The sequence below is a fragment of the Canis lupus genome, chromosome 1 (genome assembly GCF_011100685.1).
Source record: "Canis lupus familiaris isolate Mischka breed German Shepherd chromosome 1, alternate assembly UU_Cfam_GSD_1.0, whole genome shotgun sequence".
Taxonomy (NCBI): Eukaryota; Metazoa; Chordata; class Mammalia; order Carnivora; family Canidae; genus Canis; species Canis lupus.
The window spans coordinates 16,993,487-17,017,558 of record NC_049222.1 but is presented as its reverse complement, the minus strand read 5'-3'; the positions used below and the strand labels follow the sequence as shown (position 1 = coordinate 17,017,558).

The window sequence follows — 24,072 nt, the reverse complement described above, 5'->3', positions numbered from 1 at the left end:
TTCACTTAACTTCTCAGTGCTCTTTATTTGTCCATCTGCTCCGTTCCCACTGCAGTCACCAACAGACAACCGGTGATGATGCCGAATGTGGAACCAGCCATAGCCTTCCTAGTCGCCCCCTGCCTCTAGTGTCACCCCTCAAGTCCATTCTTCATATAGCCTCTAGCATGATGCAAAGCGCTAGTGAAGTCCATTCTCTGCCTTCATTTCTCTTCTTCATTGCTCGTCCCATCCCGCCACTGTCCCCTGGGCCTGGAACCATCCAGGTCCTCATCCATCCGTGATGAGGAGCAGCAACAGTGTCAAGGTCCCTGGGAGTGAGAGGCGGTGTGCTCTTTGCTTGCCCTTGAGCCTGCAGCCGGGGTTCCAGGGGGGCTCCCTGACCTTCCACATCTTTTCTCCAAAGGACCTGGAGTTATGCTAACGGATGAAGAGGACGAGACCTTGCCCTGGAAGAAAGCAAGTCGGAGGGGAAATGCCATCTGCTCTTGTCTCTTCAGGGCTGTCCTGAAGATCTTCAAGCAGATGTGTTCCGCGTCACTCCCAGATGAAATCTTGCACTGAGCCACATTTATAACTACAAGGAAAGTGTGTGTCCTACTGCAAGGTGCTGGCTGAGCACTCTACGGGGATGTTTAGAACATCAAGTCGTTGTCTACGAGTTTGTGGAGAGCTTCACCGTCGTGGTGTTTGTGAGTTTGCCGTGTTTAAGGACACGCTGCTGGAAACGCTCCGTGCAGAGTGGTCACCTCCACCTGGACTCGGTTCCCTCCTCCGCACGTCCTGCCCCTCACATCACAGCACACTTCTGCTCAGCGGTCTGCTTCATTTCCGTGAAGGTGGCCTGGGCTTTTTCCTTTATGGTATCCAAGTCCATGTTTTGGAGATTCTGTAAATGCCCAAGAATGGAATCCTTGTCTTCTTCCTCTTCTTGATCTTCATCTACCATTTTCCGGAGATCTTCGGGCAAGTCCACATCGTCTCCGGCCATCTGGATTTGGTTCTCGTCCATTTCACTCTGTGCAAAACACAAACACGGAAGAGATAAGCCACTCTCAGACAACCAGCCTCCAAGGAGATAGTCAAAGCAGCAGCAAAGTCCTCCGTTGGGGTGAATGATGGGGACGGCGAGCTCGGCCATCCCTCCGCAGAGCCTGGGCCCGGGAGCCATCGCGGAGGCTGGAGGTCCTGGTTGACATGCTCCCCTTCCGCTGCACCTTGGGCTGATCAGAACTTTTTACAACAGTGGTTCTCAAAGTGTGGTCCCTGGGCCCAGCAGCATTAGCACATCTAAGGATACTTTAGAAAAGGCAAATCCTTGGGTCCCACTCCAGACCAAGGGAATCCGAAACTCCTGGGTGGAGCCCAGCAATGTGGGTTTCAAGAAGCCCTCCCTTGTCCTGCTGCTGCCTGCAAAGCTTGAGAATCACACTGTAGGCTCCGCCTCAGGGCAGCTTTGCAAGCTTTGCAGTCTATCAGCCCCAGGATGTGCCTCAGTGGCCCTGGCTGATCCCTCCCTGGAGGGTGTGGTTGGGCTCTCGGTGGCCGTGGCAACTTGGGCTTAACCTTTGCCCCTTCCCTCCTCTCTACTAGACCGGGGCTCCTTGGGGGCACAGAATCACATCAAATTCAACCTTACATACACCCTTCACACCTGGAAGTGGTTCTGGCACAAAGCTCTTTGTTTCTTAAGTGACTCGTGGGTGGCATGGCTGCTCCTCAGCAACCTCCTGTGCTGCTGCTGCTAACACCACAGTTTGCCTCTCACAGATTCCATTTTATGATCCTGAGAGTGTCTGTTCCAGAATTTCGTAGTACCTGCTACCTGGTCTTAGAGATTCCTTTACCCCATTTGGCTGCAGGGACTTTGTTTCTTAATAAGAGAGAAGAATCTAAAGAAGTTTCTCTGGGAGGGGCACCTTGGTGGCTCAGTCAGTTAAGCATCCGACTCTTGATTTTAGCTCAGGTCACGACCTGATGATCTGAGATCAAGCCCCACATGGGGTCCAAGCTGGATGTGGAGCCTGCTTAAAATTCTCTATCTCCTGGGGGACTCAGCGGTTGAGCATCTGCCTTCGGCTCAGGGCATGATCCTGGGGTCCTGGGATCGAGTCCTACATTGGGCTTCCTGCAGGGAGCCTACCTCTCTCTCTGCCTATGTCTCTGCCTCTCTCTGTGTGTCTCTCATGAATAGATAAATAAAATCTTAAAAAAAAAAATTCTCTCTCCCTGTCCCTCTGCTCCTCCTTTTCTAAAAAAAAAAAAAAAAAAAAAAAATTCTCTGGGAATAGTTTATATTCCCAGGTGGCTGTATCCAATGATTTCTGAGATCAGATTGTAACAGGAGGCAAATGGGGCTCCAAGGGCCTGGAAGATCACAGAGCATCAGAAAAGCAAAAGGTAGGAAAGATCTCAGCCGACCTTGGGGCTCACCCTCCTCGATGTCCTGTGACCAAGTGCATGAAAATTCACGTTAAAGGTACGACATTTACTTAGTCCTCATCAAACCCTCACTGATTGGACTTTAGAAAGATGCTGACCCCTGCTGAGTTCCCAGGTGGAGTTCAAGTGGACACCTACAGGAAAATATGAATTCTCCTTGCCTGGGTGATGAGAGGAAGTGACTCTAGGGGAACATCGGTGTCTCTGGGTCCGAAGAACGAGCCAGGGCAAGGCGTGCGCACCCTCTAGTCTGCATCTGTGAAGTGGATCTCCCGGGCCGGGTCCAGCTCTAGGGCCCCGTGGCTCCCCCACAGCTCCTTCCTTTGGTGGGTTCTCCCACAGGGTGACAGCCAGCCCCCCGCAGAGACCTGTGAGAGGCTGATTTGCAGGGCAGAGATGCTCCTCTTTGGGGTGTACGGTCCTCACACACGCCCTCCAGGAAGCCCTCCGGGAAGGGCCAGTCTCCACCGCAGCCTCCCCAGGGACAGAAGCCGGTCCCTGCACTTGGCCAGGCCTTGGCCCTTCAAAGCGCTTAGTGGATTAATTAGTTCCTCGTCAAACTGTTGTGGGGATTAATTAGTTAGTTAATCCTCAGGGGCTCCCAGCCAAGCCTCCCTTTCTATTTATTTTTTATTTACCTGCCCTAGAGGTTGCCTTCCTTGCTGATCATCCTCTGGGCACTTTTGCAGGGAAGAGAGGAAAGGCAGGACTTCTACCTGGCAGTCCTGTAAGTGCAGGACATCTCCCCTCTCTTACGCACCCCGGAATACATAATGATTTGAAAAGACATTCCTGGGAATTCTGATACCCTTTCCCCTCCCTCTAGTGGGTAATAAGATCTTTGTGGATGTCACCAGTGTCAAACCCAGAAGGAGTAGCCTGGAGGGACTGGCAGCTAGAGGGGCCAGAGGGCGGTGGGCCAGCCAGCAGGTGCTCAGAGGTGGGCCACTCATGAGGGCGGCGGGTCGGGGGCGGGCTGCGTCTGGGGGAGCTTCAGATTGGGTTCCTCCTTCAAGGAGGACTTTCAGGTTTATTTCCCCCTCATTCCGTTTGCCTGGGAAGGGAGAGCTGTGGGCTTCCACTTTGCCTTACAGCTCACAGAGGGGCTCTGGATCGGCACTTCTACCAAAGTGTGTCTCTGAGGGGGGTCCCCAGCCCCGCAGCATCGGCACCTCCTGGCACTTTGTTAGAAATGCACATCCTCGGGCCTCACCCAGAGCTGCTGACTCCAAAGTTGAAGATTTCTTAGCAATCTTCAGCTTAGCAAGGCCTCCTGGTGATTCTGGGTCGTGCTAAAGTTTAAGAACCATTACCCCACTATCCCTGAAGACAGGACCGTTGCTTACTCATCTCCAAGCCAGCAGAGTGCCTGGCACGCAGACCCAGACAGTAGATGTTCGCTGAATGATTTGATGAGCCTGCCGTCAAGGGCAATAGCCTTAACCATCCTTAAATGTGCAGATCTGCTTTTTGAAGGGCTCTTTTTTTTTTAAGATCTTAGTTATTTATTTATTTATTCATAAGAGACACACAGAGAGAGAGGCAGAGACACAGGCAGAGGGAGAAACAGGCTCCACGCAGGGAGCCCGATGGGGGACTCGATCCCAGGACTATGGGGTCACGTCCTGGGCTGAAGGCAGATGCTCAACCACTGAACCACCCAGGTGCCCCTCTCTGTGCCTTCTTAATCATAGGGACCCTTTCAGTAGGGATGTGACAGTGATCCGCCTTTTTTTCTCAAAAATACGAATAGCCATAGGCACGCTTGTCCTGCAGGCTTAGGAGCTTACAAGACCATCTAGGAGCACACCCCCTTCCATCTGTTCGGTAATCCTCTGAGGGCCCTTCCACGGGGCATCAGAGGTGTAAGGTGACTTGCCAAAGGTCATGCAGGGGGCAAATGACAAAGCTCAGACTTGAACCCAGGGCTCTGATCGCTGCATGCCGCCTCTGCGGGGGAATAGTCTGGGTCAGCTGCAGAAGCCTGTAAAAAGCCCGGATCCCTTTTTACAAGCAGGACCCTCACCCTTGGCCTGTCCTAGGCCTGGGGCCTGCTCACGTGGTTAGGACTCAGTGCTAATGAGGCTGAGGCCCACGTTTGGTCCCCCTTTTGTCGTCTAGCCGCCCACTGGCCCTGTCTGGGTGTCCTCCCTTAGCTGTCAGGTATCCACAGCACAGGCTGCAGCCCAGGGAAATAGATTCTGGTGCTAGGGAACCATTACTCCACTATCCCTGTCATCCTTCTAGAAGGATGGTGACTGTAGGACTCTGACCATAGCCAGTGACAACACTGAATGCTGCCTTTAGACTGGACAATTGGAGCCACCTGCCGAAGGCCCCATGCTTTAAAGGGCTCCTCTGTCCCTTGGGCCACATTCCTTCACATGGGGTGGAAAGGTCACAGGGCCAAGGGGATGGGCCTTCCCAGAGCCCACAAGCCCTTTTAGACCACACTCTGGCTGCCTGGGACCCCGACTTCCCCACCTAACTGTATCCTGGAGACTGCTCAGACCCCTTCACCAGGCCGGTGCCCCTGAGCGTTCAGTGATCTGCTGGCCTGAGTCCTGCTGAGCCTCAGGAGAAGGGCAGGGGGTCTGTATACATAAGGTTGCCAGGGAGGGAGAGAGCCAGGGATGGGGGAAAGAGGAGGCTGGCAGTGAGCCTGGAACCGCTGTCAGAAGTCGTCCTCTGGGTCCCACAAACATGCACATGGGTCTGACAAAAGCTGAGGAAAGCCTGGTAGCTTTGTCCCAGAATTGAGGACCTGGTGCCTCAAAGGGAAATGAATCCTGCCAGGAATGTGACTTTTGGGTGAAAGCGGGGGCCATTTCGAGGCCAGAGGTAAGGGTACAAGGAGAGCAAGGCCTCTGATAAGGCTGACCACCGTGTGCAGGAGTCACAATTGTCCATTGCACATCTCCAGCCCACCACTGAGGGTTATTCTACTTATGAGAAGCCTCTGGGGGTTGACTGCTTAATCTACTCCAAATAATTCAGGCGTCATCTAATTAATCCTCTACGACTGTAAGGCAAGTAAGAGAATCCCAGCTTATAGATAAGGAAATAAAGCTCAGAGAGGCTGTATCAGGTGTCCAGGGTCACACAGCCTGTAAGCGGTGGCGGTAACCTTCCTGCTCAGGCAATCAGATTCTCACACCAACGCTGGGCCTCCAAGCATCCAACAGGAGGGGCGAGACAAATAAGTCAGTGGCTGTTAAAACAGAGCTCTTGGGGCACCTGGGTGGCTCCGTGGTTGAGCGTCTGCCTTTGGCTCAGGGCGTGAACCAAAAAACCTTTTGGTGAAACTTTAAAAAAAAAAAAAAAAGGCATAGAGGGTGGGTGGGAGAGCATTGGCCCTGAAGGCAAAGATCCAGGACCGAGCAAGCCATGAAGAAGAATCCGTGGAGCGTATGCAGTGGCCTCTGCGTGGCCTCGTCCCCTGGCCTCACCGACCTCCCTGCCCAGGAGACCTTGTCTGCCATCCACGCAGCGAATGTCCCGCCCAGACTTTCCACTGCCCGCTGACAAGTCAGGCCGGGGGACCGGGGATGTTTGGACACATCACACATCCAGGAAAGGCAGTGATGCCTCAGCACTTGCCCAGATACAAATGCAGTTGCAGACAACACGAACCAGCTCCAGGGAGGCAGGGAGGCAGGGAGGCAGGGAGGCCGGGAGGCAGGGAGACAGGGAGGCTTAGCCCCCGCCGCCCCCACCCCAGAAGCTTGGTGTGAACGAGTGGAAGCGAGAGTCAGGGAGGGAGGCGAGCCGGCCTCCCGTTAGGGGCCCGACAAGCTGCTCTCTGTTCTTAGAGGCTCTGTCTGAGAGGCCTTCTCGTTTCTAGAAATCTTATCAATTTGGGATATTGTTTAATGCAGTTAAGAGCTAATTATTTTTATGCCGGCTGACCAGAATCAGTTTTAATCTCTTGGTTTTTAACCAGATTTATAATCTTAATTGCCGGCGCTGAATGCCCCATTATTTAAATAGCCCCACATCCTGCTCTCGTTATTCCCTGTGACTGATTTCTGACCTTTCTCCGAAGGGTAAGCACGACCCTGGATTCACACTGTCTGAGCCCTAGATTTTGATAAACTGGCCTTCATCTTGCATCCACCTTGAGATACGTGGAAAAGCTACCGTATCTCAGACGGTTATGTTGCCCAAGAGCTGAGCGTTCACCACGTGTTAGAGTCCCAGTCAGTTGACCTTGGTGTATAGCAAATACCGGCTTGATTCTGGGCAGATTTTGTTTGGGGTTTTTGGGTTGTTTACGTATTTTTGGTCTACAGGATACCAGACAGCGAGATTAATGGCTGTCTTTGACTTTGACCACTTGACCTGACATTGGATGCTTCCATATTCGTGAGGACCACAGTGGTGGTCCACAGTCAGTGGTCTTCATCCCAGGTATGAGGGAGGAACTTGTAAGACATTGGGGTAGAGTGAAAAGAGCACAGCCCGTCAGCAAAATCCTCCACTGCAAGTCAAAGTGAGCATGGCCTGCTTTGCGAGGAGTGAAGGCATGTATTGGGGCCAGAGAAGGAGGGAGGGAGGCGTGAGGCCCTGGGGCCCAGGCTCCAGCAGACCCACTCATCCTCATTCTGAACACTTGCCACTGAAGGACAGAGCCAACTTTATGTCCTATCCCTCTGGGACTGTGGTTCTCCACCCTCTCTGGGCCCCCGCCTCCCTTGTGAAGTCTAGAAATGGCTAGTGCCCACCCCCAGAGGACTGGCTCCAGGGATATATGGCAGGGGCCTAGGCAATATAAGTTTTTTAAAAGCTTTCCAGGTGATTCTAGTGCTGAGCACTGTGGAGACCCTTGTCTGGGGCCGGCCACCTACAACGTCTGCTTGCTGTACCTCATTGCTCTTCCCTCATCAGCTTGGGCTGAGAGTGTGCAATGTGTAGGGCACATCAGGAATGAGCATTTCTAGATTCCAGCTGTGTACATCTCCCACTTCTTCCCTTCACAAAGGCATGGCCGAGGGGCTCAAGAGGCTCACAGGGGTCACTATCCAAGCCTCTCATGTTACAGAGGGGGAAGCCAAGGTCTTGAGACTTGCATAAATGTGATTCAGCTTGTTTAGGGCTGAGTGGCCAGCACTGCCACCAGGGCTAGTAGGAAAATATGGCCAGTGGGGTCAGATGGGCTTGGGGTCTTGTCTTGCTTCGCCATTCACAGGCAGGCGTGACCTTGGGAAGCCCCGCTTCCTCTCCTCTCCCAGCCAGTGTTCTCATCTGCGAAGGGGAAATACTATCCACCTACCTTATGGGGCGGTTGTGAGGATTCAGTGGGATTGCCAGCGTGGCTAAGTACTTCACTTGCATTCCCATGGCACCAGCGTCCTAGGGCTCTCTCTCCCCTTCCCCATGTCCCCTCCGGACAGTCAGTCTGTGGCTTGTTCAGGGGCATGAGTAGAAGGAGCAAACTGCTTTGGGACAGGATGAGGAGAAGGAAGGAAGGGAAGGTCCCTCGCGGCCACCGACACCCCCCCGCCCCCCGCCCGCCCCGATGGCCTGCCGCCCTGCCACCAGAAACAGCTGCTCGGGAGCAGGAGGTTTCAGTGTCTGGGGCCCTGCTGGGCAGCCCAAGAGCTCGGAATCTGAAGGGGGCGGGCAGAGAAAGGTCCACAGCATCATATCCTTTGTTAAGAGGCAAATTTTAAATTCTGTTCTAAGGGAGCTTTCAATGTGACACGTTTAAAGACAGCTCCACTGGTAGATCTCCTTCTCTCTTCATCTTTATTCAAAGTGAATGATGCCCTTAATACAGCAGACAAACACCAGGTGTAACTAAATCATATAGCTCAGCAGGGGGCACAACATTATTTTTCAATGACTAACCTAGATTGACAATTCCCTTAATAGGATTAGGGTTCATTGTGGAACTGTTTTCTCTTATTAATTTGGCTTGACTTACATATACATTTTGAATTGGCGAGGGAGAGGGGCACATTTGTTTCTAGAAAGAATCTCGGGGCCTTATTTAAAACGTTAACTTTCGGATATACAAAGTTAAAATGTCTAATCCAGACCTGTTCTTTTCATGAAAATTTATTTTCCTAAAATTCTCACAGCAGGTAAATTCTTTCTGCTGTTTTTGATACTTTGCTCTCTGGATGCATTTTTTTTTTTCTCCTTTTTCCCAGCGACATCCAACATTCAGCAAACGTTTTGTGCGCGTGTGTGTACAAACACCTGTGCACACTTTCTACGTGTCAGACATCCTGCCAGGCATGCAAGACAAAGGTGGACGACTCAACCCCTTTGTTAAAGAGCAGAGTCCAGCTGGTGAGAATATTCACGGTGGTAAGATAACATAAGAGACACGCACTCCTGTATTATGGGAGCATGAAGGGCGGCGGGGAGAAGGGGGCACAGGAGGCTCTGTAAGAAGTGGCCCTAGACGGAAGCCTCACGGGAAGAAAAGGGGCCACAGAGAGCAGAGTGTAGGAAACAAAGCAGAAGGAAGGTACAGTCCAAGCAGGGACTAGCAAGAGCTGAGACCAGAAAGACAGGAGCCACGTCATGGCCAACAGGGCAAGGGATAGGCACTCCGTTCTCAGAAGTTGTGATAACCTTTTTTTTTTTTTTTTTTTTTTTTAACAGGAGATAAACAGGACCAGATTTGCATTTTGGAAACCTCACTCTGTAATTTTGTGGGGAGCAAGACTCAAAGTGGAAAAGCCACCGATGAGCTGTTGTGGTCAGAAGTGAGATATGATGAGCCCTGCCCTTGGGGATGAGTTGAGAATTATGTAGGAGGTAACATTAGGGTGACTTGATGATTTACTGGATGTGAGTCTGGAGGAGGAGGGAAGAGTCAAGGCTGACTTCCAGATGTAGGCCCTGGGGACCAGGGCTGGCTGGGGATGGGGGGGGGCGGGGCACGGGCAACACTGAGATGGGGCCCACAGGAGGAGTGGGTTTGGGGGAAAACGGGCCAGATCTGTTCTGGGGAAGAGCTCGGAGGTGTCCAAGCAGAGGCAGCCGCGGCAGGGACCCCGAGGGAGAAGACGGCATGCGGGCTGCAGGTGTAGGTCTGAGAGTCATCCACACACTGGTGGCAGCCGAAAGCGACAGCAGGATCCCCGGGAGAGTGTGCAATTCGGGAGGACAAAGGACAGACCTGCAATATTCCAAAATCTGGGGGCAGCAGGCAGAGGGAGGGTAGGCCATGACCAAGACACAGGAGAGGCAGTTTGGGGAGGATGAGGAGAGAGGGGGGCTCGGGGAGGAGGTGACGGTCCTCTGTGCAGAGCCAGACTACCCAGCTTGGGAAGGAGGAAGACTGCAGCGGAGCAGTGGGAGCCCGTCCCTGGGGGGAGGCACCTGGAAAGGCACGTCTACTCCCCAAGTGCTATTTGCTTGTTTTCCCTGGGAGAGATTTGACCTTAACAAAGGCGAGATGGCGGAGAGGGGAAGGTGGAGACCCAGGACAGGGGCTGATCGCGGCGGAGCGAGACCCAATCCTAACACGAGCATCGCGGATTCCTTGAGGCGCCTGATGTCCCCCGAGTACCCCGGTGGCTTCAAAGCCGGAGGAAATGCACGCTGCGTGGACACGTGTGCTGTCCCTATATGCTCTGGATGGTTGCGTTCGACTGCTGCACTTACTGGACTCCTTATGTGATCACTGCAATTAAAAGGGGTCACCCGAAGACACAGGGTACAATACACGGGGTTGTCACGAACAGGGAAGGACAATCTGGGAGAGGAGGCTTTTGCTGTTCCCTAGGGTGCTGGGCCCCAAATTGTCCTTCCCCAAGTCCAGATTTCCTTCCCCCGCTCAGCAATCAGTGAAACCCTTTCACGGGGAACAGCAGCCAAATAATTTCTTTAGAAAATACAGTTCTGATTCCAAAATGCGACATAGTTATCCTCATTAGACCTGACAGCTCCCGGGAAGACATTTTCCTCAAATCTGCTCTCCGTTGGGCCTTGGTTAGGGGAAAGGCCCAGAACCGCCTCCTGCTGGTTGTGTGGCTGCTGTGCCGGTGACCCTGGAGAATTGTGAATGAGGCACCCAGGGGGTCATCCCTCGTTAGCTGGAGGACACGGTGAATGTGTCCAGCTCCCTGTGGGCTGCTAATACTATTAGTACGGCTGCTTACCCAATGTGGACTTTATAAGACAACAGAGGGCTTAGAAGTCTGCAAACCTCAAGACTCCAAACCTCAAGGGAAAGGAGGTTATTAGGAGCCCAGGAAGGTCCCGGTGACCCTTGCTTTCTGCCCAGCGCTGTTTTTGGGTTAGAGGGTCGTGTTCCTTCTCAAGTCTACCATCCTGGATGGAGACACGGTTCAGGGAGGGTGTGTACGGGACAGTGAGGCTCAGAAAGTACCGGGTGACTCGGGAGGCTGGAGGCCCCTCTGGCACAGTAAGCTTTGTGACCTTGGGCAAGTTCCTTGACTTGAGTTTCACGGGTTTTCAATGAGTCTTATGATTACCTACTGATGTGCTTTTTCAATATATAAAGAATAAGTTTAATAAAAATAGAAATATTATATATATATATAGCTGGGGTGGAGGAGCTACAGTCCTGGGGCAGCCCAGGAACCCACCCCTGCCCTAGGAGGAGAGCCTGGACACTGGGTGTGCTCCTCAGACGACCCCGCCTGCCCCCGGTGATTGCTTATGGGTCATGACAAGACGATTTGTCCTACCAGTGTCTTTTGATGACTGTTTTTAATAGTCACCAGCCTCACGTTATAGCCCTAGGACTTATTTATCTTATATCTGGAAGTTTGTCCCCTTTGACCCCCTTCACTCATTTTACCCTCCCGCCCCCACTCCCACCCCCACCTCTGGCAACCACCAGTCTCTTCCCTGTGTCTGACTTCTTCTTCTTTTTAAGATTCCACATACAAGTGAAATCATGCAGTATTGTCTTTCTCTGTCTGACTTATTCGTCTTGGGATGATACCCCTAAGGTCTATCTACATTGTTGCAAATGGCAAGATTTCCCTTTTTTATGGTTGAATCACACACACACACACACACACACACACACTTGCACACCAGGATGACCATTTTCAATGACAGTAATCAAATAAGTTATCAATGAAGTGAGGTAATCGAGACGCCGAGCCCCACAAAGAGGATGTAGGTAATGATTTGGGGATCTGTTGCCCCATCTCCAGCCTGGCAGTTCCAGGCTGGCCTGAGCCCCCGTCACCCCTCCCTTCTGCTCCAGGGGTGTAGGACTGGCCTGGCCCCTCATGCCTTTCCCTGGGTGCTCTGGACATAGGGCCATGGCCTCGAGCTTTCCCAATCACAGTGATGGCCCTGGGCATGGCCTGACCCCCCGGGGCCTCCTTGCTCCTTAGGGGAGCATGCAGGAGATGAAAACTACCATTCGGGGGGCCCGTGTGGATTTTGGAGGGCCTTCTAAGGACTCACTGCGAGGCGTCCTTCTGCAGCCCAACACCTGAGTTACACGCAGTTCCGTGCAGCCGGCAGCGCGGCCGCTGCAGGTGAGCAGGTGAGCTGGTTGGTACAGCACGAGAAAAAGCCTGCCTTCCAAGGCCCAGGGAGTGACTGTCCCCACTGTGATCGTCCCCCCCCCCCCCAGTCATCCCCTCTGGGGCCGGATTCTCCAATGCCTTCACCTCAATTACCCGCATTTCAAACAATCCCCCTCCATCCCTCTTGCTGTGGAGACAGCGAGCCCCCACCCCCGTTGGTGCTGGGGTCCCCGCAGGAGGCTCCCACGCTCCCCGCCCGGCCTGTGCCCACCAGGCCCTCCCAGCCTCGCCCGCACCTCAACTGCTTTACAATACAACACGCAACCTGTCCTTGGGAGCCAATGAATAGACTTCACACACACACACACACACACACACACACGCACACACTCGATCTTGTGCAGATATTATTTCTGTCCTCACCATCACTGTCCCTGCTACGACCCACAGTCCCCATGCCCGAAATGAGAAGCCGGCGGGCGGGCTCTGCGGGCTGCACTTCCCTGCGGCCACTGTGCGGCACGTTAGGGACACCAGGGGGCGCGAGGGACCCGAGCCTGTCCCTGCCCGGTGGCAGCCCTGCGCTGCTGCACAGTGGAGCCAGGCCAGGAGTGGCCACTCTGCACGGACAAGAAGCCACCGGCCGGGGTGATCTCTGCCTGGGAACTGCGTCTGTCCCCCCGCCCCCCCAAACCCCTGGCGCTCCCTTCTAGGCCTGGGGGCTCCTAAGCCTAGACAAGGTGGGTGGGAGGGACACACGTCACCTGCAACAGCCCTGGGTGGGGGGTGCAGCGGAGGGGGGTGCCCCAGGGTCGGCAAGATGCTGCCCTGGGGCTGGGCCGTTAGCCACATCTGGTGACACGTGGACACCGTGGAATGGGAACCGATTCGTTTTTCATGATAGACTTTCTATTAATTGCCATTTTGTGGAAGCACAACTAGGTTAGACTTTGCACGTGCTGTATGAAAAGCGGGCCACGGTACTGTTAGTATTTTCACTATTTTTCACACCACGGGCAGATCCTCGAAGCACCGCGTAGACTCAATCCATTTTTACCAAATGCAGCCAGTTACGGGAAAGAACCGTGGGAAGGCCTCCGCCTGAAAGCAAACCGCATGCACCTAGGGATCAAGCGTGGAGCGCTTTCCGGCCATCATCTCAATTACTGGTCTAGCTTGTGTCTGGAACTCAGCAGCAGCCCCCGGGTCTGGGGTCCAGCCTCGGGCTGCCGTGAGCAGGAAAAGCCCCGAGCCTGCGGGGGCTTCAGGGCGGGGTTCCGCACCGTGTCACTGGAACACGGTGCAGTGCAGGTTGTCCCCAAAGCCTTCCTGCAGCCTGAAGCCACAAAGAGCTCAACGCTACACGAAAATTTGATTGTGATCTCAGGGTCCTGGGATTGAGCCCCACATGGAGCTCCCTGCTCGGCGGGGAGTCTGCTTGTCCTTCTCCTTCTGCCTCTGCCACGCACCCCCTCTTGCGCTCCCTCTGGCACATCCTCTGCTCTATCTTAAATCCAGGCTGTGGTTTCCTCGTGTCCAAAAATAAAATCATACAAAAGAGAGATACAGAGGAAAGAATTGCAGCCATGAGATGTGCACATTCACAGAAGAGGACCAGGCCCAGAGGAGGGACATTGACTACTACATCTGCACAGGCGAGTCTTCCCCGACAGGCTGGGGCTAGTTAACCACTTGGTGACCTTAGCACTGACCTTGCAGGGACAGCAGGGCTCTCTCCCTTTGTTTAGGGCTCACGGCTCCCAAGTCAGCTCTTGGGGGACCTGCAGGGGACCCACAGGAGTGGAGCTTCTGAGTCCTGACGTCACATGTCAACCCCTCCTCTTCCCATCAGCCAACCCACTGCTTGGCCAGAGCCTACAGGTGTTTCATGCTCTCTGCCAGCAGCCAGATGGCCGGATGGATCGTGCCGTCACCACTCTACGGTCTCCACCGAGAAGGAACAGACTGCTCCTGAGCCACAGGCAGAGCATAGTGGGAGACCCTGCGCTCTGCCCTTCCTGGCCTCTGCTTCCTCCTCCACGAAGCAGAGGTGATAATGGAACACCCCCCTCCCCCCAACCCCCAACCCCCCCACCCCCCCAACCCCCCCACCCCGGCCCAGGGGACTGTTGGGAAGGATTACATGAATTGCTAGGTCCAAGCTCTTAGAACAGTGCCTGGCACGGGACACGAGGTGCCAGCTGTGATTACTTTCTCCTTGTGTAGTTACGTATAGAAGTTGTACAGGCTTTACAGAAATTTACAGTAAAATGCCACTTACAGGTGTTAACTTCATTTTGTTGAGGGAAAATGGAAGTTCATAGAGGTTGAACGACTGGAATCTAGTTTTTATGAACTAGTTCAATGCTCTTTTCACTACATCAAATGCCTCAGTTAAGATGAAAACAAATATATGTGTGTGTACGTGTGTGTAGTATGTGTATGTGTGTGCATGTGGTGCATGTGTGCTTGTGTCTGTCTTTGTGTGTGCATGTGTCTGTATGTGTGTGCATGTGTGTGTGCATGGGGTGTTATATGTGTGCTTCTGCATGTCTCTGTGTGTATGTGTGCTTGTGCATGTCTCTGCATGTGTGTGCATGTGTGTATGTATGTGTATGCATGTGTGTACATGTGGTGTGCGTATGTGTGCTTGTGTATGCATACGTCTCTGCGTGTGCATGCATGTATGTATGTGCATACATGTGTGTGCATGTAGTGTGTATATGTGTGCTTGTGTATGTCTGTGTGTGCATGTATGCGTGTGTACATGTGGTGTGTATGTGCGCTTGTGTATGTCTCTGTGTGCACGTGTGTATATATGTGCATGTATGTGTGTGTGCATGTGTGCTTGTGTGTCTGCGTGTGCATGTGTGTGGATGTGTGTATGTCTATGTGTGTGCATGCATGTGTGCATGGGGTATGTGTGCTTGTGCACGTCTCTGTGTGTGCATGTGTATGCATGTGTGTTTGTGTGTGCATGGGTGTATACACGGGGTGTGCATATGTGTGCTTGTGCATGTGTCTGTGCACATGTGTCCATGTGTGTATGTAAGTGTATGCATGTGTGTACATGTGGTGTGTGTATGTGTGCTTATGTATGCATACGTCTGCGTGTGCATGTGTCTGTGTGTGCATGTAGTGTGTATATGTGTGCTAGTGTATGTCTCTGTGTGCATGTGTGTATGTATGTGCATGTATGTGTGTGCATGTGGTGTGTGTGCTTGTGCATGTCTGTGTGTGCATGTGGTGTGTGCTTGTGCATGTCTGTGTGTGCATGTGTGTGGATGTATGTCTGTATGTGTGTGCATGCATGTGTGCATGTGGTGTGTATGTGTGCTTGTGTATGTCTCTGTGTGTGCAGTATGCATGTGTGTATGTGTATGGCTGTATGTGTGTGCATGTGGTGTGTGTGTATCCATGAATGTGACCCTTTGCTGATCATCAAACATTCTCCATTTTCTATCATTTAAGAAATTAAATAGGATGTCTGCTGCGTTAAGAGCGTCTCACCTTTGGGAGTCTGTATTTTTCTCTGAGATGAACTCTGAGGCATGCCCTCTCCGCCTTTTTTTGTGTAAATGCAGCATCTCTTTCCATCCTAAAAGTAAAAGAATAGAATAAAGGATCAAAGGACATATTGAGCTAAGGACAGTCCAACCCCTGCATAGAGGAGCCTCCGCTGGGCTAAACCTTCCTGGTCCCCAAACATCTCCCTCATTCTCTTGTCATAACTCAACAGGACCCCAGACCCCAACGACGGCTTGGATCTGGGACTCTCTTTAGGATGCAGCCCGGAGGGGGGCAGAGTGGTTATTCCTGGTGTATAGCTGACCCCTCAGGGTTGCTCTCAGTAGGACTTGGGACCTCATACACCACAGCCACCTGGGTGCTGGTTAAGAGCGCAGCTTCCTGGGTGTGAGCTCAGACTGACTCATCAGACTCCCTGGGGGCAGATGAGGGGAAGCTATGTTTTTAACAAGCTTCCTGAATGATTCTTGGTCAAGTGAAACGGGGTCACAGCTTCCAGGGCTGGGGGGGCCCTTAGAGGCACATAGTCTTGAGGAATGTATAGAAAGCGGTTTCCCTTCACTGTCACCCCCTCTGGACCCCATTTTGGTACAGTGTTCCGTTCCCTGTTTGGAAGGGGGGATCCCCGAAAGAGGTAGGGTAGGTCTCCACGCTGCTCCGACCTAATAGGACTTAGGATCAGGCTGGTTTGCAACCGACCCCTTGCTCACGATGTCCTGGGCGGGAGCTGACAGCTTTGGGGCTGTCTGGGGGGCCCACGGTGACCGCCACCCCTCCCAGCTGCCCACAGGGGTGCCTTTCGAGTCTCTACCCATGGCCCTGCCCTCTGGCTGGATCGGACTGGCCCAAGCTGGGCAAAGGAAACCCTTTCTCTGGGAGTTTGGGATCGGGACTGGGAAAGACAGACCTTCACGGGAGCAGTTCGCTGCCATTTCCCCCCAGGGCCACACGGTCGGGATGGCACAGCCAGGACAGCTGACAGCTGAGAGGCAGGAGCAGAGCAGCCGAACGGGGGACAGGGGCAAGGCAAGAGCCAGGAAGGAGCTCACGGCTGGACTTACCCTGGTTCTTAGGTTAGGCCCGTGTGGGGCCTGGTGGGGTCTCTCCCTCTCTTTCTCTCTCTCTCTTTTTAAATACTTAAATTATTTATTTATTTATGGAGAAGGAGTGCAAGTGGGGGAGGGGCAGAGGGAGAGAGAATCTCAAGCAAACTCCGAGCTGGGGCTGGATCTCAGGACCCTGGGATCAGGCTCTGAGCTGAAATCAAGAGCCCGACGCTGGGCCGACTGAGCCACCCAGGCGTCCGGCCTGGTGGGGTTCCTTGCCCAGGGGTTTGGTGAAGCATCTTTGCACGAAGCATTATTTGCACTAAAATAAATTCTGCTTTCCTTTTCAGGTGACCACCCTGGTTTCTATTTCTTAACTTCACGTTTTGAAATCATCTTCACCACCACACGGTCTGAAGGAAGGGCTGATCTGAGCAGTCGGGTTGGACTACTGACCGCGGGGCCCTGGGCGCGGGCCGTCCCTCTGCAGGTCAGGCCCAGAACATGCACCCACACTGGCTTCCATCTTCTGGCTTTGGAGAGGGAGACTGAGTAAGTGACTTGCCTAAGGGATCAGTGACTGGGGCTTGGGCAGAAGCAGATCTATTCTCCCCAATATTTTGCTAAGAAAAATTTTAAACATACAGAAAAGTTGGAAGAATTTTACAGTGAAACCCATACACTCACCACCTGGATTCTACAATTAGCATCTTGCTATACATGTTTGATCACATAACTTCTCTCTCTACCCATTCATCATCCGTCTTATTTTTTGATGCATTTCGAAGTTGTAGGCGCCAGTACTCTCTCCCCCAAACGCTTCAACACATATCCCTTTAACTACAGCCTTGTATTGGTTTGCGGTTCTTTTCTCTTTTTTCTTTTGAGTAAGATCTGTGTACAATTAAGTGCAGAGAGTTTACGTGTGCTGTGTCTGTTAAATTTTGTTTTTGGCTTGACGGGGACACAGGGTGGTCAGATTAAACATGATTTCTGGGTGTGTCTGGGAGGGTGTTTCTCCGCGAGATTAGCTCTCGAACTGATGGGCTGAATGAAGCCAGTTGCCCTCGTCGGTGTGCATGGGCAGCATCCAACCATTGAGGGTCTAACACGAAAAGGCAGAGGAAGGGAACATATTCTCTCTCTCTTTCCCTTTGCCTGTCTGCTCGGGCTGGGATCTCAGTCCCCCTGGCCTTACCTAGGACTCATACCCATCAGTCTTCCAGTTGAGATCGACACCAGCAACCTTCCTGGCTCTCCAGCCTGCAGACAACAGATGGCGGGACTTCCCAGCCTCCGTAATCGCGTGAGCCAATCCTTAAAATCAATCCTCTGGACACCTATGCACGTATGCATGTCCGTTTCTCCTATTGATTCCGTTTCTGTGCATAACCCAAACCTCTACTAAGATATGAAAAGCATTGCTGTCACCTGAGAAATTTCTCTCTTCTCCATGCCCAGTTAACAGCTGCTTCCCCAGTCACTGTCCTTTACCCACCATAGATTGCTTGTGCCTGTCCTAGAACTTTCCACAAATGGAACCATATACTACACACTCTTTTGTATGAGGCTTCTTTGACTCAGCATAAGAAACTTTTGGGATTGACCCAGGTGGTGTTATTTATCAGTGGTTTGTTCCTTTTTGTTACTGAGTGCATCGTCCTGTATGAATATATCATGCTGGTTTATTCATTCTCCCCCGGATGGACTTAGACTATTGCCCCTTGGGGGCTAGTGTAAATGAAGTTGCTGTGAACATTTTTGTACAAGTCTTTTTGTGCACATATATGTTAGTTTCTCTTAGGTAAATATCTAGGCATGGCATCACTGAGTTGCAGGGTACTTTGGCTGAGTGAGTTTAGTTTTATAAGAAGCTATCTGACTTTTTCCCAAGTGGCTGTACTATCTCACATCTCATTAAACAGAATAAAGGTTCTATGTTGTTCCATATTTTGGCCAACATTTGGTATTGTTGTCTTTTTAATTTTAGCCATTCTGGTGAGTGTAGTGGTACCTTTGTGTGATTTTAATTCTCATTTCCATGATGACTGAAGATATCAGATGGGCTTTTTAAAAATGTACTAATTGGCCATTTGTGCACCTTTGTGAAGTATTTGTTCAACTCTTTTGCCCATTTTTTTTTGCTTTTATTATTGAGTTGTAGAAATTCTTTATATATTCTAGATCCCAGTCTTTTGTCAGATATGTTTTTGCAAATATTTTCTCTCAAGTCTGTGACTTGCCTATAAATATTTTCTTTTTTTTTTTAAGATTTTATTTCTTTATTATATAGAATGAGTGATGGGAGGGTGGGAGGGGCAGAGAGAGGGAGAGAGAGAGAGAGAGAGAGAGAGAGAAGCAGGCTTCACCCCCCCCCACCCCCCGACCCCGGGGCAGAAAAAGAGATGCGGGGCGTGATCCTAGGACCCGGAGATCATGACTGAGCCAAAGGCAGACACGTAACTGACTGAGCCACCCAGGCGCCCCTATAAATATTTTCTTTTCTTTTTTTTAATAAATATTTTCTTAATGGTGTTTTTTGATGTACAAGATTTTTCAATTTTGATAAAGTCTGCATTATTTTAACATTTTTATGGTTATTGCTTTCAAAGTTTAAGAAATGTTTAAGAAATCTTGGCCTACCTTCAAGTTGCAAAGATACTGTTTTTTTCTAAATGCTTTAAAATTTTAGCTTTTATGTTCAGTTCTGTGATACATATCAAAGTTCAGGTAAGAAATACCACAGCAATTACTGTGCAATAACCAGGTAAAGGGACATTTTACTATTACTGAGAGAAATGGAGGGGTAAGGGGACTATTGTTGTATTCTAGGTGATGAAGCTATTGAAAACTCAAGCAACAAACTAGAAGTCATGCCTCTTGCCAGAGGGAAGCGGGCTGGCCCCATTGCCCTGCTATTATTTTTTAAATTGGATGACTACAACAAAAATTGATAACATTCACACACACACACACACACACACACACACACACACACAGCCAAGTAGTTGGCAAATAACCCAATCTGCTGATTGACGATTCGGCATTCTGCCCTTTGATCTATCCAGATATGAACTTAGGGAAAACTAGGACATTAGTTAATCAAACAGATGTCATATCTGTGACCAGATTTATTGCTTGGACCAGTTGGATGATATTTTACACAATCAGATGTATAGTCTAAATTTCTGGCCAGTTTCTTTTTATTGGCTCCCTTGAGCTAAGAATGTTTGGTGCTATTGTTCTGCTTCTGTTTCTTCATCATGCTTGCTTTTTGTTTCTTTGTTTACATGCCATAGGCAAAAGTAGCCTGTATATATGCAAACGATTGGGGTGTCTTTTGCCTAAACTTTATCTTAGCACCGACATGGTGTTTGCAGTTGCGTTTTTTTTTAATTGACTTTTTTTTTTTTTAATTGACTTTAACTGACTGCAGAGCCAAGCATAATACATGCTAGGTAGTTTATGTGCTACAGTTTCTTTCAGAAAAAAATACAATAGACAGACTTTCCATTAAATGTAGGCTTTTGTACTTTCTTCGTTTCCTCCAGGTCATTAACCTTTCACCTATAATCATCTTAGCAATAGGATTTAGGCAACTCTTATGTAATTGATAATTAGCAAAAGAGCCATGATGGCAAAAAGAAATACTCTTATTAAATGAGAAATCTTTTTTTTTTTTTTAAGTAGGCTCCATGCCCAATGAGGGGCTTGAATTCACAACCTCGAGATCAAGAATCAAGTGCTCTACCGACTAAGCCATCCAGGTGCCCAGAGAAATACTTTTACTGAACAATTAAAAAAAAAAAAAAAAGATGAACATTTAACCTCAGGAGTGAGGCTTCAATTCTTCATTGTTACTAAAAGACTCTTATTCTACCTTAAAATGCAAAAAATTACGCATAGATTATACTTAAAGAGCAGTCTGCAGCAGTGAAAAATTGTTGGTGATATTCACATTTCATAATGTTCAATTAAAATGTTACTACTGTTTTATTTTTATTTTATTTTATTTTATTTTATTTTATTTTATTTTATTTTATTTTTATTTTTATTTTTATTTTATATAGCCAGGAGAACATCCTCATGTAGCCAGGAGGATGTCCTTAATTTTTGGAGGTACATGGCTGAAGTATTTAGGGGTGAAGTATCATGACGTCAGCAATTTACTTTAAAACTGCTTCTATCTACTATCTATCACCTATCTATCTATCCAACTAATCACCTGTAAGCCAGTACAACACAATGCTAACTGTGACCTTATTCATAGGTTTATATGGGTGTTCATTATACTGTTCTACTTTTCTGTACCTTTACAATTTCCATAATAAACAGTCCACAAACTTATTCACAGTTTTCGAGAAGCCGAATCTTAGGACACAATCCTCGTGTTGTGCTTTCTAGGGCTTTCGCACACGTAAGAAAAGAAAGATTGCACCGTGTCCCCTTCAAGGCTCTCTTCCAGGTAGAAAGCCTTTGGTGTGCAAGCTTTCTACGTGCTAGGAGGGTGAGTTTGGGGAAGACCGCAGAGACAGGCTCACCCTAGTTCATCTGAGCACTTCAACCGAGCTTAATTAAAATGAACCTAGACTGGAAAAAGTGTTAAGCTGCTTTGAGAAGGACATATAGATTCGTTTATTATGGCTTGCCACCATCCCCACAGGCAGGACATAGTAACTGCTGAGGCGAGAGATGGTTCCTGGAGCAGAACACATGCTCCGAAGGTCAGGGGCACACAGCACAGGGGCAGCATCTAAAGAGCAAAGCGGAAGAGGTCGGGGAGCCCAAGAAGCTAGGGCCACAATGCATATCTTTAGGCTCGGAGAGGGAAAGGGAATCGTGTGTACTCACTTCTCCTCAATCATTTGCTTCTGATACTCCTCATACTCCTCTCTAGTCATCCCTTGAGCTGCTGCAGGATCAGATGTGCCTCCTTCTTCTTTCTTTTCTTCAGACCCACCACCGAATCCCAAATTCTTTACCTGGTTACTTATCATCGATTTCACAAAGAAAGCCATGGTTTCTGGCCCCAGAAAAATAAAACCAAAGCTCAGACAAAATGTGAAAAAGAAAGAAAGAAAGAAAGAAAGAAAGAAAGAAAGAAAGAAAGAAAGAAAGAAAGAAAGAAAGATCAGTTTCTAAATATCCTCAACGAAAGAAAGAAAGAAAGAAAGAAAGAAAGAAAGAAAGAAAGAAAGAAAGAAAGAAAGAAAGAAGGAAAGAAAGAAAGATCAGTTTCTAAATATCCTCAACGACAGCAAAGCATTTAAGAGCAAAGGACTTTGCGTGGCCTCTTCTACTCAAGGGCATGATGACAGAGAAGAGTGGTTTGTGGGCCGTAAGCTGGATTAAAGAGATGAACTCCCTTAATATAGGGAGGCAGATGGTTCAGATTACTAAGGCATACAATCAGATGCAACCCACTGCTTTCTGAATTAATACACTAAGCTAATTTCAGAGGCAAAAACAAAAACAAAAACACACAAAAAAAACCAACCAAAACTCCAAAAACAAAATCCCTCACATTATCTACTCCTCTCCCTACCCATTCTAAATTCGAAATTATAAGCGCAGCAGGGCTTCATCAAGAGTCTGGGTTCAATTAATCAGAGCTGACTGATTACAGGCCTGTAACGGAATGTCCAAATTCCAGCCCTGAGCACAACATCCTGTTGAAAACAGAGTCCAGTGAGACTCAAAACCCAAAATGCTTCATTAGGCAAAAATAATCCTTTGATCCATCATTTTATCTCATTGGACTCCTAAGTCCTAGGCAAGGATTTGCCTTTTGGTTTGCTTGAATTCTGCACTGCTTCCATCGTTACTGGGGCCCATATGTACGGAAATACTACTCAGCTGAGGCGAGTCTGAAGGGCAAGCCTTCGCTCGCATCTGGAAGATCACCCCGGCCCCTCCTGCGCCGAAATGGCACATCTCTGCTTGGAAAGGATGCACCACCCTCGGTGCTCGAACCCAGAGGGTCAGCACAACGTGGGCCAAACCATCCGCGTGTAACAGGGTCATCTTCTCGTGACCCCTTCCTCCCGGGGCCCTTCCCCAGCGCTCTGCTGGCGCTCACCGGTGTACTCCCATCAAACTTTGGACAACTTTTCCAACACGCAGCAGATTCTCAACGGCTTTCTTCAGGTCGAGGGAGGAATTGAGTATGGCTAAGACTTTAATCTGTTAGTAGCTTTCTAATTAAAGCCCTCCAAGAGGGGGTGGGCGCAGAAAGGGATGTAGGCTCTTTGTAACCTGTGCTTAGGATTCTGTCTGGAAGCACGAGCCCTGTCGGAAACGGGGCCCTCAGATCGGCGGGGCTGTGTCCTGGTTAATAATTCCCTACTTAAAGATGTTGCTACACTGGTCTCACTGTGAAGAGAGACAAAGGTTCGGGAGGGGATGGGAGCCGAACGGAGTGCTCCAACCCGGAGCGTACATTCACACCGGCTCCGCTTTCACTTACTGGCACACCGCGTGGAACCTAATGCGCTCAGTCCACTGTCGCTCCGTCTCCCTTTCTAACCCACTAGGCTTCCTCCCTTCAGCTGACAGGGTGAAAGCCACCGCCTGGGATTGTTTGCTCAGTTCAGCACGACCCTCCTTTAGGAAACACTGCAGTGTTTCATGAGATTAAAAACCACTTTTATTTCCCAGGGAAGAGGACAATCTGCTGAAGATCTGACCTATGTTAATCGTGCTGGTCTGAAAGTGAAACCCTTCAAGTTCCACTTTTCCGCATGGATGCGGGGGACGGGGCAATCAAGCATTACAGACACGCGGGTGTGGCAGCTGATTACCCCTCACCCCCACCACCACTGTTTTCATGAAGTCAAATCTCTCATGGTCTCCTCAATAGGTGATTCCATTGAAAATGGAATGTCTTTAAAATCTCTTTATTGCTCAATTTATTACAACAGCCTTTCCATTTGAGACATCCAATAAACTATCTGCTATGTGTAGAATCTTTTAGTGCTCCAAGAAAGGAAAATAAATATCCCAAGCTTTAGGACATGGGACAACCAGGCGTACCCCCTCCAAAGGCTTCTCATCACAGCTGAATGTACCAAATCTCTACTATGGCAGGGCGGACAAGGCACATCTCCAATGTCCAAGTGAACTGCATAACCTCTGACCAGTGTGAGGGTTTATCTGTGCATAGTCTAGTTTCCGCCCACCCCACCCTCCCCCAGCAGACTCGCTCATCGGGCATTATGTCATTTCCTCTGATGCTTTTCAAACCCATCTAATTTACTTAAAGGTTTTATTTATTCTACGCAGTATTTCTGTTACAGCAGAAGAGAGTCCATTACCTTGATCTACCATTTTCTGAAACCACCTTAAAAGACTCTTTTACAATGCTACCCATCCTGTGAGATAAATATTGTAAGGAAACTTAAGATGGTGTTTAGTATATGGCAGAGCCAAGATTTAAACCCAGTTTTGTCTGACACCAAAGTCCTCCTTTCCTTTTAATACTGCATGGGCTCTCAAAAGTGGATTTACTTGGTTAAATCAATGGAGCTTGCCAAGAAGATTTAAGGACTTTTTAAAGCTGCCAATGGTAATGATTAAGAGTTCCA

General features: G+C 49.7%; 1 protein-coding gene across 1 annotated transcript; it reads right to left on the bottom strand.

The window, feature by feature from the left end:
- Nucleotides 1-22,304, bottom strand: CPLX4 (complexin 4). The gene is made up of 3 exons (XM_038525883.1): nucleotides 21,341-22,304; nucleotides 15,426-15,513; nucleotides 1-1,018 (listed from the first exon to the last, which is right to left on the bottom strand). Exons 1-3 carry the CDS (start codon nucleotides 21,505-21,507, stop codon nucleotides 791-793), a joined length of 483 nt encoding a protein of 160 aa, XP_038381811.1. The 5' UTR covers nucleotides 21,508-22,304; the 3' UTR covers nucleotides 1-790.
- Between the last annotated feature and the right edge of the window lie 1,768 nt (nucleotides 22,305-24,072).

Coding starts and splice junctions, on each gene's coding strand:
- CPLX4 (XM_038525883.1), bottom strand. CDS start 21,507: ATGGCTTTCTTTGTGAAATCGATGATAAGTAACCAGGTAAAGAATTTG. Junction 15,514..21,340: donor AAGCAAATGATTGAGGAGAA/GTGAGTACACAC, acceptor TTTTACTTTTAG/GATGGAAAGAGATGCTGCAT. Junction 1,019..15,425: donor AAAAATACAGACTCCCAAAG/GTGAGACGCTCT, acceptor TGTTTTGCACAG/AGTGAAATGGACGAGAACCA.